Genomic DNA, 15,808 nt, shown 5'->3' on the forward strand with positions numbered 1-15,808 from the left:
GTATCTCCAGATTCAGTTAGTGGCCACAAGTAGCCCTTGACATAAAAAGGTAAGAACTGAGATGAAAGGTACGGCAGGCTGGGGGTCTCCTCACCATGTAACAACCATGATCAAGTTGAACAAGCGCCCCCTGGCCCTGGCCCATTTGCTGGACCCACCCCCACACTGTTGGTTCAAAGGCGGCAACCATTTTCCCAAGCAGATGGCCAATGGTGGTCCTTAGGACTGTAAACTGGACACAAAGAACCTTCTGTTGGCTGGCTATCTTGCCCCCTTGTTCCAAGGTAGTCGACTGTACTACCCGAGGTTGACAGTGCATAATACAGAGTGGGCACTGAGATAATCAATGATATTCAATTCCATATTTACTGAGCATCTAGTCTGTAAAAAATATAATGCTGGACCCATGGAGATTACAAACATGGTCTCCACCAGCCAGGAACCAAGTACTAAGTGTCAAAGAAAAATAGAATTAAAAACAAAAACAAAAACACATACAAGAAAGGTGAATCCGGAATAAGCAGATATTTTGAAATTTTCAAATATTTATAGGAATCACTCAGTCTTTATGATTAACAAGAAGAAAAAAAAAGTCTCCTGAAGTGGTTTCCTTTCCTAAGAATTCTTTTTTTTTTTTTTTTAAGATTTTATTTATTTATTTGACAGAGAGAGACACAGCGAGAGAGGGAACACAAGCAAGGGAAGTGGGAAAGGGAGAAGCAGCCCTCCCCTCGAGCAGGGAGCCCAATGCAAGGCTCGATCCCAGGACCCTGGGATCATGACCTGAGCCAAAGGCAGATGCCTAACGACTGAGCCACCCAGGCGCCCCATCAGTAAGAATTCTTTATATTCCATTATTTATTCCTAGAATCAAAGTAATCTATAGATTTAGTGTAATCCTAGTAGAAAATCCCCACGGGTATTTTTGTTTCGGTAGAAAATTGATAAAACTGATTCTAAAATGTATTTGTAAATACAAAGGAGAAAGAAAAGCCAAGACGATCCTGAAGAACAAAATTGGAGATCTTACTCCATGACATATTAAGACTTATTTTAGAGCGACAATATTTAAGATAGTGTGACCCTGTGCAAGGACAAACAGAACAAATGAACAGAGTAAGGAGTTCCCAAACAGGCCCACACATATATCAATACCTGATTTATGAAGCAGCAAATATGCTCTTCAATTAAAGAACTAGGTCAATATGGAAAAAATAAAAGTAAACCATCATCCCTGCACAGAAAAGTCAAATCCAAGTGAAACTGTGGATCTGTGTATGAAACATAATAAAATAAAATTTCCTCATGAAACCTGAAACTAATATAACACTGTATGTTAACTACACTGGAATTAAAATAAAAAATTAAAAAAAAAAGAACTTCCTCATGACCTTGGTGTAGACAAAGATTTCTTATATTGGACATAAAAAAGCACCAACCTTAAAGAAAAAAAATTGTTAATTGAACTACATTAAAATTAAAAACTTTGATTCCTCAAAGTCACCATTAAGAGTGAAAAGGGGGATGCCTGGGTGGCTCAGTCGGTTAAGCGTCTGCCTTCGGCTTGGGTCATGATCCCAGGGTCCTGGAATCAAGTCCCACATCAGGCTCCTTGCTCGACAAGGAGCCTGCTTTCCCTCTGCCTGCCACTTCCCCCTGCTTGTGCTCTCTCTCTCTTTGGCAAATAAATAAATAAATAAAATCATTAAAAAAAAAATACTTTCAAAAATTAAAAAAAAAAGTGAAGGGACGCCTGGGTGGCTCAGTCATTAAGCGTCTGCCTTTGGCTCAGGTCATGATCCCAGGGTCCTGGGATCGAGCCCCGCGTCAGGCTCCCCGCTCTGCGGGAAGCCTGCTTCTCCCCCTCCCACTCTCCCTGCTTGTGTTCCCTCTCTCACTGTGTCTCTCTCTGTCAAATAAATAAAATCTTTAAAAAAAAAAAAGGCAAGGGGCGCCTGGGTGGCTCAGTCAGTTAAGCGTCTTGCCTTCCACTCGGGTCATGATCCCAGGGTCCTGGGATCAAGCCTCTTGTTGGGCTCCCTGCTCAGCGGAGGGCCTGCTGCTCCCCCTGCCTGTGCTCTCTCTGTCAAATGAATAAAATCTTTAAAAAAAAGAGAGAGAGTAAAAAGGCAAGCCACAGAGTGTGAGAAGATATTAGCAGTATATACATCCAACAAAAGAACTGTACTGAGAATATACAAATAATTCCTACAAATCAATAAGAAACAAAACTAGAAAAATGGACAAAAGAAGTGAGCTGACAGGTCACACACACACACAATACATATTTATGACATCCAAATGGCCAATAAGCATAATGGAAAGGTGCTTAATTTCAGTGAGTCATCAAAGAAGCTAGTGAATCAAAACCACAATGAGATACCACTGCACAACCACACGAAAAGCTAGCATTTAAAACACTGACAATATCAAAGTCTGTAAAGAATGTAAAACAACTGGAATTTTCCTATCAGACAGCCTTTGCCCTAAGCGAAATATTCCAGACAGCTGTTTCCAGGTGTTAAACAACAGGCTCAGCAGGACTGTGATCCTTGAGAAGAGAAAAACACAAGGTGAGCAGCCTGTCACCTCCGACTTCCTGCCTTGGGGCACCTTCCCAGTCACAGTGCAGGGAGTTGGAGCCCAAACCAAAGTTGGAGCAGTCTCCTGGAACCGAGGAAGCAGACTGAGATGGGGATTCAAGGCTGGAGGATGCGGAGGCAGCTAGAATGTGCAGGGCAGAATATCTGAGAGAAGGGGTTGCATGGGAGGCAGAAGAGGAGGGAGGTGCCCTGTGGGTCCCTGGCAGAGGACGGGGCAGGGACCAGGTAAGGTAAGATTCTGGAAGGCCTAACAAAGAGCAGTGATTGTAGGGTGAAGCTCTCACGGTGCCCCACATTCAAGCATCAGCCAATCCAGCGTGGAGAAGACCTGCTGAGCACCTCTGTTCTTTAGCTGACATCCCAGAAAAGCCAAGCATTAAGTCTAAAGAACGCCCTCTAGAGTAAGGGCCATGCCTGTGGACGGAGGATAAATCCAAAACAGACTCACTCTAACAAAGCGTAAAAACAAGCCTGACAGGGTCAAAAGAACAGGCCAGGAACTGCCTGTCAGAAACGAAAGCCTCTCAAAACAAAACAAAACAAAACAAAACCGAAAGAGAGAGAAAGAAAGAAAAGAAAGAAAGAAAAGAAAAGAAGAAAAGAAAAGAAAAGAAAAGAAAAGAAAGAAAGAAAGAAAGAAAGAAAGAAAGAAAGAAAGAAAGAAAGAAAGAAAGAAAGAAAGAAAGAAAGAAAGAAAGAAAAAGAAAGAAAGAAAGAAAGAAAGAAAGAAAGAAAGAAAGAAAGGAAGGAAGGAAGGAAGGAAGAAAAAGAAAGAAAGAAAGAAAGAGAAAGAAAAAGAAATGGGACACCTTGGTGGCTCCATCAGCTGGGTGTCTGCATTTGGCTCAGGTCATGATCCCAGGGTCCTAGGATCAAGTCCCACATTGGGCTTCTTGCTCAGCGGGAGCCTGCTTCTCCCTCTGCCTGCCACTCCCCCTGCTTGTGCGCTCTCTCTCTCTGACAAATAAATAAATAAAATATTAAAAGAAAGAAAGAAAGAAAGAAATGAAAGCCTCTCTAAAGTAAGATAACAAGATCCAGAATCCCCATGGTGTGACATCCACATATCTGACACGCAATAAAAAATTAGTACACACACAAAGAAGCATGAAAATGTTGATTCGCAATGTAGAGGAAAAAGTAATCCATAAAAACAGACCCCAAGGGGTGCCTGGGTGGCTCAGTCATCAGGCGTCTGCCTTCAGCTCAGGTCATGATCTCAGTGTCCTGGGATCGAGTCCTGCATCGGGCTCCCTGCTCGGCAGGAAGCCTGCTTCTCCCTCTCCCACTCCCCCGCTTGTGTTCCTGCTCTCGCTGTCTCTGTCTCTGTCAAATAAATAAATAAAATCTTAAAAAAAAAAACAGACCCCAAGATCACCCAGATATTCAAATTAGCAGATAAGTTCTTTATTATACCTTTAAGAATTTGGAAGCGGGGGCGCCTGGACGGCTCAGTAAATTAAGTGTCTGCCTTCGGCTCAGGCCATGATCCCAGGGTCCTAGGATCGAGCCCCTTTATCAGGCTCCCTGCTCAGTGGGGAACCTGCTTCTCCCTCGCCTCCCTGCTCATGCTCTCTCTTGCTACCTCTGTCTCTCTCTCTCTCAAATAAATAAAATCTTCCAAAAAGAAAGAAAGAAATTGGAGGCAAAGATGGGCCTGATGAGTGAGAAGATGGTGAATCTCAGTAGAAAATGCAAACTATCAAAAAGAACCACGTGGAAATTTTATTTTTTTATTTTTATTTTATTTTATTTTATTTTTTAAAGATCCTGGGATCATGACCTGAGCCGAAGGCAGACGCTTAACGACTGAGCCACCCAGGCGCACCCCCCCGTGGAAATTTTAAAATTGAAAATAGCACATCTGAAATGAGAATCGTAAAGGGATTGACAACTGCAGAGGGGTTAGTGAACTTGAAGAGAGATCAACAGATAGGACCCAAACTGAACAACAGAAAGAAAAAAACCGTGGTGTTGCTGACCCAACCGAGCTTCCAAATACATGAAACAAACTGACCGCATTTGCAGTTACAATCCCGTCCTAAGTACCACACACTCCTGCCTTGTCCTTTTCTTCACCAATCGTGCTAGAAGGCTGCCTATTTTACAGATGCTTTCCCACGTCAGCTTTTGGTTTTACTGACATTTCCATTTCTTAATTTCTGTTGTCATTGTTACTACTCTCTTACATCTGTATACTGTGGACTACTTTGTCTTTCTAGCTTCTTGAGTTAAATGCTTAGGTTTTTCCCTCCAGTCTTTCTTGTTTCCTAATAATTGCTTTTAAGGCTAAAAAAACTGATAGAATTAAAGGGGTAGGGGGTAGAATCCATCATCATAGCTGCTGATTTTTTTTTTAATAGCTGCTGATTTTTAATACCCGTCTCTCAGTGAAAAAAGAGACCCCAAAGACACTCAGCAAAGGTACACGATAAAATAGGCAGACAAAAAACAAGTAAGGAGGGGCGCCTGGGTGGCTCAGTCGTTGGGCATCTGCCTTCGGCTCAGGTCATGATCCCAGGGTCCTGGGATCGAGCCCCACATCGGGCTCCCTGCTCCGCGGGATGCCTGCTTCTCCCTCTCCCACTGCTCCTGCTTGTGTTCCCTTTCTCGCTGTCTCTCTGTCAAATAAAAAAAAAAAAAATCTTAAAAAAAAAAAAGAAGTAAGCCTGTGGAAGATTTTAAACAACTATCAACCAACTTGATCTAATTCACATTTACAGAAAACTACAACTGCAGAATATATATTCAAGTACAAATGGAACATTCAGTAAGATGGGTCATACGTGGGGCCAGAAAATTAGTCTCGGTAAAGGTCAAAAGACTGAAATTTACAGAAGATCTTCTCTGACGACAATGGAATAAAGTTAGAAATCAGCAAGATATTTAGACTCCCCAAATATTTGGGAATTAAACACTTCCAAGAACAATACATCAGGGGCACCTGGCTGGCTCAATCAGTAGAGCATATGATTCTTTTTTTTTTTTAAGATATTTTTATTTTTATTTATTTGTCAGAAAGAGAGAGAGAAAGGCAGCACAATCAGGGGAGCAGGCAGAGGGAGAAGCAGGTTCCCCTCTGAGGAAGGATCCTGATGCGGGTCTCAATCCCAGGACCCTGGGATCATGACCTGAGCCGAAGGCAGACGTTTCACCGACTGAGCCACCCAGGCGTCCTGAGCATGTGACTCTTGATCTCAGGGTCGTAAATTCAAGCCCCATGTCGGGCACAGAGTTCAGTTTAAAAAATAATAGTAATAAAATAAAAAAAGCACATCAGAATTTATGTTCAAGAAAGAGGTGGGACCCAAGCAGAGTTCTGAAACGCAGGCAGGTTGCAAACACACAGAAGAGCAATGTCAGGGTACAGCCACCAAAGGGGCAAGGAGTGGGGAATGGCGGGATATGCGTCAAAGGAGGCCTTCAGGGAGTGCTTTCTTTTACCACAGCTCATCTTCTAAGTAGCAATTTTAACCTTTTCCCCCTAGACCCAGATAATGTGCTTGATATACTCCTATGGGTATAATTCTCAGCTCAAGCATGTTAACTCATCTCTATTTCCCCATGCAAAACATGCATTATTTGCAACACGCGTCACAACACACAGTGTATATCACACGGAGATCTGAAGCACGAGTGAAATCCTTAACCAACAGATAATGATTTCATGCTTTCTCCAATTTTTATTATTTTCTTTGATAGAATGCTTCATTAAGGAAAAAATTCTTATGGTTAAATCATTTTTGATCATCCTCCTTTATCCCACAACTGAAATTCCTGTTTTCTTCTATATAAGGTTTCATGAAAAAAGGGCCGTATAAAATGTATTCACCTGCAGGAAATAACGGGTGTGTTAAAAAAAATATTACATATACACAATTCCGCATTTTCACAGTTCAGAACTTAATCCCTAACAGTAAGTACATAAATATAATCTTTCCAAACAACCTCTTTTTAAGAATCTGACTGATTTAGGGGCGCCTGGGTGGCTCAGTCATTAAGTGTCTGCCTTCGGCTCAGGTCGTGATCCCAGGGTCCTGGGATCGAGCCTCACATCGGGCTCCCTGCTCCGCGGGGAAGGCTGCTTCTCCCTCTCCTACTCCCCCCTGCTTGTGTTCCCTGTCTCGCTATGTCTCTCTCTGTCAAATAAATAAATAAAATTAAAAAAAAAAGAATCTGATTTAACTTCAGTACCTGTAAGACTCCGTAGTTGCACTGTCTCCCACCTTCTGATGTATATGGATACTCAGTACAATTTAACAGTAATGGGAATTAGTGTTGATCTATCAAATTCCTGTTCTATTACCTTCAATAAAGTTTTTTTTAAAGATTTATTTTATTATTTATTTGAGAGAGAGAGCGTGCACGAGCAGGAGGGGCAGAGGGAGAGGGAGAGAGAGAACCTCAAGCAGACTCCATGCTGGGCACAGAGCCCGACATGGCGTGGAGCTCACAACCCTGAGATCACGACCTGAGCTGAAACTAAGAGTCAGAGTCTTAACTAACTGCACAACACAGGCACCCCTACCTTCAATAAAGTTTTATTTGAGAACTATAACATAGTTTTAAACTGAGAATAAACCATTTCTTAAAGTCAGTTTTCAGGTAAGCTCATAAATAAAACATGGGACATAACCAAGTTAAATAATATCCTGAAGGACAGAGATGTACTACCTTAAAATTAGAAAATCCAGAAATAATTTATTTTTTTAATTGCAATTTTTCAATAAAAAAACTTATTTTTTATTTTAGTTAATGTTATTTATTTTTTTAAGTAAACTCTACCCCCAATGTGGGGCTCGAACTCACAACCCCAAGACCAAGAGTCTCAAGCTCTACCAACTGAGCCAGCCTGGTATGCCTACAAAACTTTTTAAATTGAAACGGTTATTTTATATTTAAAACACTCACTACCGAGAAGAATAGGAAAAGTTGTGTGCATTTTTTTGTTAAATCTGCAACTTTTTGGTTTAGAAAAAAAAATCCTCAGAGAAACAGAATTTAAAACTTAAAAATGAGTTAAAATCAAAATGTGAATGTGAATGTGAATGTGAATGTCACCACCCCCCGAAAAAGATTCAAATTAATCCTACATAAAAATGTTAAGTCTTAATTTCATAAACCACTGAATGTCACCTTACATATTTGAAAGGTTCTTACTTGGAGATTTCTCCCTTGGGCTTGTCATCCTTCTCACAGCTTTAAATACCACCTATAGGGGCGCCTGGGTGGCTCAGTTGTTAGACATCTGCCTTCGGCTCAGGTCATGATCCCAGGGTCATGGGATCGAGCCCCGCATCGGGCTCCCTGCTCCGCGGGAAGCCTGCTTCTCCCTCTCCCACTCCCCCTGCTTGTGTTCCCTCTCTCTCTATGTCTGTCTCTGTCAAATAAATAAAATCTTAAAAAAATAAAATACATACATACATACATAATACATACCACCTATAACCTGATGACTCCCAGGCTCCCTCTCCAGCCTGGACTGCCTCCCTGAATTCACACTGGTAGACTCGAATGCACTCGAACGACACATCCACCTGGATGCCTACTACCAGGTATCTCGAATGTAGCATGCCCAAAAGGCAGCTCCTGACCTTCATCCCCTGCAACCCACCTCCCCAAACCCCACTCTTCTAGTCTTTTTCCAAAAACCTTGGAGTCCTCCTTGACTTCTCTCACACCCTACTCACCCCACCTCATATCTAATCCAACAGCGAATCTAGACAGCTGTGCCTGCTGGGATTCACAGAATTTGAACCCTTCACCACCACCGCCAACCCGGTCCAAGCCATGACCGTTCTCATTCAGATGAGTACAGCCAAACCCTCAGTGGAACCCCTGCTTCCTCTTTGCTCTCCTTCAGAATACAGCAGCGAGAGACATTTTAATAAAACATAAGTCGGGGCCTGTTACTCCTTCCCAAACCACATGAGTCAAAGTCAAAATCTTCAAATGGTTAACAAGGCGACATTCTTCTCCAGTCATTCTCTCCTCACCCCCATTTTATCTCCTACCAACTCTCCTTTTGCTCTCTGCTCCAGCTACTCTGGGCTTCTCCTAGAACACGCTAAACAAGTTCTGCCTGGGGGCTATCGCACCCTGATTCCCTCTGCCTGAAATGCTTTTACCCCATCATTTCCAAGGCTTGTTCCCTCACCTCCCTCCCAATGCCACTTTCTTAGGGAGGCCTCCCTAACTAAAATCACACCTTTCAACATTCCCTAGCCCCTTTCCTGTGTTATTTTTCTCCCCAGCACCTGCTACCATCTACCATACTTTATATTTCACTTACCTAGCTTATTTATGGTCTGTCTCCTCCCACTAGAATGAATTTGTAAATACCAAGAGGGCAGGGATGTTTTTTTGTTTGCTAATGTTTCACCGATGACTAAAACATTACCTGATACATAGTGTGTGCTCAATAAGTATTTGCTGAAGAAAGAAGGAACCGCTAAGGAAAAGAGGTTTATTAGTGAATGCTTTTATTCCTCTTTTACCAACTCTCCTGAAAGTGAATTTTCTTTAGTCAAGCCACTGAAATTTGGAACATACGACGCATGAAATAATATGGCTTCCCTTTTTTTTTCCTCCTGTACACATGACTAGCCCTTCTGACCCTGAATGATCCTGGCAAAAAAACTACCATCTGCCCTCTCCTTCCAGATTCATCACTGACACCCTCATCTACCAGTATTCTTGGCTTCCAGATTCCTGTCTGATCCAACACTGTATAACTGCAAATGTTTTAATCCAACCTATATGGATATTAACCAACTCTTAGAAAGATCACCCTATAAATGATCAACAACAATTTGTAACACAAAGTAAGACTGTGTTCCTCTAGAAAAAGAACACCCGAGGTCCAAGAAATTGATTTGCCTTCAGTAAAACATGACTCAGGCAAATTCTTTCATAAAAAGCTGCTGCGGGGCACCTGGGTGGCTCAGTCGTTTGGCGTCTGCCTCCAGCTCAGGTCATGATCCCAGGGTCCTGGGATCAAGCCCCGCATCAGGCTCCCTGCTCTGCGGGAAGCCTGCTTCTCCCTCTCCGACCGCCCCCTGCTTGTATTCCCTCTCTCGCTGTCTGTCAAATAAATAAATAAAATCTTAATAAATTAATTAATTAAATAAAATAAAAAGCTGCTGTAAAGAAGTGATTATTTGGTTGGGCTGCCGTCAGTTTGGTTCTTAAATCTCTGTATTTTTTGCATTATAAAATAACACCAATTTGTCAGAGAAAGAAATCACAAATGCAAAGTAAAAAGTACAAGTTTTCTCCCCTTGTGCCGAAGCCCCAATTCCCATACCACGCCTACTCATTTCCAATTTGCTTTTTTCCACTTAACCACTACCTGGATGCCTTTCAGGGTTAGTACTTTAGAGTACACCTGCAATAAACAGCCTTGTGTGCCTCTGTGACAGACCCCCTATAGTAGCAGTTCTCAAACTTTTTTAAATTCAGGACCTCTTTACACTCTTGAGAATTACTAAGGACCCCCAACGAGCTCTTATTTATATAGGCTAGTTCACCAATGTTTCCGTATTAGAAATTTAAACTGAAAAAATTTTAATTATTAATTTAAAAACATTTTTTATTACTAGAAAATAACTGTTTTCCGCAAAAAAAGTAGCCTTTTTAGATAAGTAGATTTTCTTCTTTGAAGCTGCACCAAAACACCTTAAGTGGTAGTTTCTTAAAGGTTAGTTGTGATGTAGAATCTAAAACTGTATCAGGGAACTTTTGTACTGTTACATTCAAATCCATTGGTCCATCTTGCACCTTGGATGGATCTTTTTACCTGTGTGTGATTTTATAATATCACTTACTGATCACTTAGAAAATACTGGCTCACTGAATTATGTAGATTTTCTGAATAATACATTTCATTATATCAAAACAACACATTTGTAAAATATCACCACCAATCTCTACAACACAATAGCAGATACAAGTTTTCCAAAATCCTAATTTTCATTGGAAAGCTAAAATTTTATCACTGGCAACATATACTACCAGTTGTTTTCCTTGAAAGACTCCTTTATACTCTTTTTAGCCTGAATAACCATTGTTTGTCAGTGGTAGTTGAAAAATGGTAGTTCCATGAAAAAAGCAGCTAGTGCAGCTTGCTACTCAAACAGCTGCCCATCTGCTTTTCTTGGAGATAACCGAGATCCCTCAGCGCTCAGCAGAAGTGCTTTACGTGTACTTCTCATTTCAACCTACTAAAAAAAACACATACGCAAGGGCCAATAGTTCATAAAATTAATCTTTCCTGCTTCATCAAGGACGTTCTTTAAGTGAAAAATGAAGTTTTATTTTATGTATGTATTTATTTATGAGTGCACGGCACAATTTATTTATAACGAGTACAAAGAACACAATGGCTACTAGTATAGTGAGGTGTAGTGCTACAGCCTTGACTCATGCTAAGGAGCCTGCATGACTTCCGCACCATTCACCATTCGTGCAAAGAGTGCAAATAACATCTAAGGATTGCATTAATATGAAAACGGTTTTAACCTCAACCCTCTCTGAAAGGGTATCAGGGACATCTAGGGGACTATACTGTTCTGGATGAGAAGAGCTTCCTGGATGTGAAATTACTGGGTTATTGGTATATGCATTTTAAATTCTGATAAGTTTGGCCAAAGCTCTCCAAAAACTATGTACCAATTTTCATTATCTAAGGCTGCATGATCATCACTAGTTAAAAACATAAATAATTCACTTTATAAATCCTGAATTGGGAAAGCACCATAATGTAACAAATTTCCATTTTTGCCTGTCTAAAACCGGGGCTAAAATGTAACTAATATTTCAAGGAAAACTACAATTCGAGGACTCAAATCATTTAGATGAGGTATTTTTCTAAAAGAAAGTAAAACCTCCACAGTCAAATGCAAGTTCATGCAATAGAGACCTTTGTTTATTGTGGTCACCCATTGTTAAGAGGCATTTGAGATCGAATTTCAAAGTATATGCCACCTGCACTCATCTCACATTTGCTTACAGAGTGGGTGGGACCGATATTTCAATATAAAGCACAGTTTGAAAAATGTCAGGCTACAACAGTACAAACAGGCCCCTAATTAATTGGCTCAGGGCTGGCCCCTGATTATGAACATCAGTCTAAGCTGACCCTTAGCTTTAAAACTATACATAGAATAACGGGAAGTATATGGTGTAACACACACAGTCTGCAATCAAACGCCAACTATGTTCATAAAAATGTCAAAGACAACCTTTCTTGCCCCAAATGTCATCCAAAATAGGGAGAGAGGAGGATAAAAGCTCCATCCATCCCTGGGAAACGATTACTCCTGTGTAAGGTAAAATAACCAGGCGGGGCCGGGGGGGGGGGGGGAGATCCTCAATTCACAAGGGACACCGCTTCCCCACTCAATTTTTCCCACGTAGCTCCAAAGTGCATATTTTTAAGTCCGACTTATGACTGAAAAGGTCAAGGATATTAGTGTCAACTAGGATCTGTGGTTCTTAACCTTTTGGGCAACACAAGCACTCTTGAGGATATGATAAAAGCTCCCCGTGGATAAAGCAGTAAAGGATCCATGTACCTCGGATATAACCCAAGCCTAAGGTTTAGAGCAGGATCATGGACTCTGATCCTGAGAAACCACTTAAGTCCAATCTCCTCAGGAAACTCGAAGAGTAAAATGGCTTATCTAAGGTCAACAGTGAGTTAGAAGGGGAATTAGGCAAGAAATAAACAACTCAAAGAGATTTTGAATAAAGCCAGCCAGAGTCCCCAAATAACTTCTTATACAAAGAAAGTTCCACCACAAACTAAGAGAAAACTATAGTAACACAAGTTTCAAGTACAGCTGGACACAAACGCTGTTGTTCAAAAGTCCCTTATGCATTCCTAAGCTGATACATAAGGAAAAATATGACCAGAAAGCTTGAACAGCACTCACCATGTTCCACAAAAACATTGCAGTGTGGACCCCCATGCCTCGATGATTCCTTCTTCCCTGCTCCTTTGATAAAGTGCAGGGCAGGCAAACTTGGCCTTCTCTGGTCCCCAAGAACTTTTCCAGGCTGCTGCCCCATAAAGCAATGATAGGCACCCCTTTCCAGAAGAGGGTTCAAGATCTTCCAGAATGGTCAGTGGGCTTAGAAGGAAACAGTATATATTTGGGATTTCACATTCACCGAATCTCCACAAGTCAGTAATTGAGGTCAATCACAAAAAGACATCTTCCGTAAAAAAAAAAAAAAAAAAAAAAAGGGAAGCAGAGTTTTTAGGTTGACATATGTAAACAGGAGTTCCGATTACTTCTGCAGTTTATCAGTTTGAAGTAATGTAATTGCAGTGCTACCCAAAAGTTTCTTGAGTTTGAGTGTCTTTTATTGGCTGAGTAAGTTTCTGTCTTTTCAAGAAAAAAAACAAACATTCACAGGGATGCTGTAAAAGGGTCAGTAACACTAAAGTCATTTCGATTCCCACAACATAAAGGAAATGTTGATCGTCTCTGGATGCTTCTCCAGAACTTTTTTCCTGTGGAAGTCACCCACCCCCTATCTTAGTTTCTTCATCTTCCGACAAATTTCCTGCCCAACTAGCTGCCGCTCCTGCTTCTCTACCGTGCGCTCCGGAAAAGGACACGGGTCACCCAGACTTCAGCGAGAGCTTGCCCTCGACTCTGACGAGAAGGAATGCACTGCCAGCAACTTTTAAGTCCGCTTTTTAAAAGGCCTGTGAAACCAGTCCAGACTTTTCCTTTGCATTAAAGTTTTTGTTTGGGCTGAGACTAAGGGAACCGTAGGTGACATTGGAAGAAGTCAGGGCATTGGAGGCTCTAGGGAGCAACCTGGGGGGAAGGGGAGGCCACTTGACAGCAGAGAGGGAATATGAATGGGGGGGCTCCGTGGCCAAACTGGAGGCCGGGAGAGGGAGCGAGGGGCGGACCGGGGGTACGGGGGAGGCTGCCGGGGCGGGGCACGGGCGGCTTACTCGGGGGCGTCGCTCCTCCACGCCTCAGGAAACGGGGTGTCCCAGGTCTGGGGGAAACAGAGACCACCCCCAGTGTCCCAGAGCCGGGGCAGGGCTGTACGGGACGAAAGACCCTCGCGGACCGGGAAGGCGGGAGGCGGGCGGAGAGGGGAGGCCCGGCCGCCTCAGCTGCCCCGAGGCCAGGGGTCTCTGCCCGAGACACCCTCTTCCCCGGCTCCGGACGTTGCTACAGCCGCCGCCGCCAGGCAGTCACATCCCCGGAACTCCGCCGCGAGACCCAGCCTCCCCCCGCAGGTGGGGGCCGTGGACAGTGGAGGGGCTCCTCAGCCGCAGGACCCGGGAACCGGCTCCGGCTCCAGCGCTGCTCAGGGACGGACACCGACCCCCGCGGCCGCCATGATGGATTAGGAGCCGCTCCACAACGAGGCCAGGCCCCGCCCCTGACCCCGCCCCCCGGCGACGTCCGGCGCGCGCCTCGCGGGGACCCGGGCCCTCCCGGCGCCGCTCTCGGGGACGCCGCCGCGCCCTCTGCCTCTGGTCTCCCTGCCCGCCGGAACTTGGCCCCGCACGACCTTTTTTTAAATGTGGTTTTTCCGAGCTCAAGGTGAGTGGTAAGGCAGCCCCCGCCTCCCCTGTACGGCCATTGGTCCCTGAGAATCCGGGTCAGGTCTCTCTCCTGCGTTCCATTGGCCAGTGAAGGCAGCGAGGCTAGAGTTCCCAGCCAACCGCATTCGGCGCAAGCCGCAGGGCATGCCGGGAGTTGTAGTCTCGCGGCGCCCGCCCCTGCACGCGCGCACCCGAGACTTCTTGCCCTCTGCTCCCAGCTCCTGAGCTTCGGTCCCGCCCTCCTGGGAGACGGTGGACTCTCGCCGGCCTCGCGTAGGGCTGGCCAATGTCTCTCCTGCGCGGGGAGTGAGCCCGGCGAGGAGCCAAAGCCAGGGGAAAACTGCGGATTGGATTGTCTCAGAACCGGAGCTGGATTACTTCCTTAAGCCTCTTTAGGGAAGAAAATTTGGCTCGCTTCTGGGAAACCAAGGTATTCGGTGCCTTATCCTCCCTCCCCAAATTCTCACCTTTTCCCCAAGAAGCGTAAATATTAGAACTAGCGAAAAATAAATGACTGGAAAACATCTGACGTATTGCTAACGAATTCATTGTTTCTCTGGGTTATCCGGAGGCTCACTCATTAAAGAAACGGCATGTGCAAAGCACCCCTCGGAGGCTAAGCCTGGCGCAATCATAGATGTCTGAGCTAGGAAGAGCCTTTAAGAGGAAACGACCTCATTTCACGGATATACATGCATTCGCATGAAAACATCTTGTTAGCCGAGAAAATGCAGATCGTTGGGTTAGCAGGCCTAACCAATGATCCAGACACACGAAACCCACACTTGTGACCCATCTCCTGCAACTAAAAAGCAGCCCGGCCCCTTTGTCTTCACCCTCTGTGTATCCCCAGAGCAGTGCACCTGACTGGGATATACCCATTGCTAGAGATCCACTCATCCCAGCGCCTACTCTACACTACTTAACTGTGTTATGCTTTTCATAAGCTACATTATCTTTTTTCTTTTAGGATTTTTTTAAAGATTTTATTTATTTGAGAGAGGGAGAATGAGAGAGAGCACGAGAGGGAAGAGGGTCAGAGGGAGAAGCAGACTCCCTGCTGAGCAGGTAGCCCGATGTGGGACTCGATCCCGGGACTCCAGGATCATGACCTGAGCCGAAGGCAGTCGCTTAACCAACTGAGCCACCCAGGCGCCGTAAGCTACATTATCTAATTTAATCCTCACTGTAGCCCAGTGAGGCGTGTAATATTATTCCCCATTATACAGCTGAGGAAAGATTGAGACGTAACTTAATCAAGGTCACTTGCCTAGTATGTGACAAAGTCACCACTTGAGCCCAGGTTGAACTTGCTGCAAAGCCCATGCTTTTCCACTGCATGTTCATTGTTACTGTTGACCATGTTAGACCACTGATTTTTCAGCCACGTTGGACAGCTGATTTTTTCAGAAGTTGCTGCTGGTATTAGGGGAGAACCACGGCCACATTATAGGTGTTGTAATCCAGTTATATTGTTACATATTTTAGGAATATTTCTGCTGGATGGGGAAATGGTAGTGATTTTGTAGATAGCAGCTTCGAGAATAGTCATGTGGAGGTACTGAATGTGAAGCATATGAAAACTTGTACCCAAATTTAGAACTCAAACTTACAAATTCAGATG

At 43.7% G+C, this 15,808-nt stretch overlaps 1 protein-coding gene across 1 annotated transcript in view; it reads right to left on the reverse strand.

Moving 5' to 3' along the window:
* ABL1 (ABL proto-oncogene 1, non-receptor tyrosine kinase) overlaps positions 1 to 14,110 on the reverse strand; it is a 144,290-nt gene extending 130,180 nt beyond the window's left edge. Inside the window, exon 1 of the mRNA XM_027614785.1 lies at positions 12,539 to 14,110. Coding sequence (XP_027470586.1) covers positions 12,539 to 12,674 — 136 coding nt within the window. The 5' untranslated portion in view covers positions 12,675 to 14,110. The remainder of the gene's footprint in view (positions 1 to 12,538) is intronic.
* Between the last annotated feature and the right edge of the window lie 1,698 nt (positions 14,111 to 15,808).

This window comes from Zalophus californianus, chromosome 13, assembly GCF_009762305.2.
Source record: "Zalophus californianus isolate mZalCal1 chromosome 13, mZalCal1.pri.v2, whole genome shotgun sequence".
In the NCBI taxonomy this organism is placed as follows: Eukaryota; Metazoa; Chordata; class Mammalia; order Carnivora; family Otariidae; genus Zalophus; species Zalophus californianus.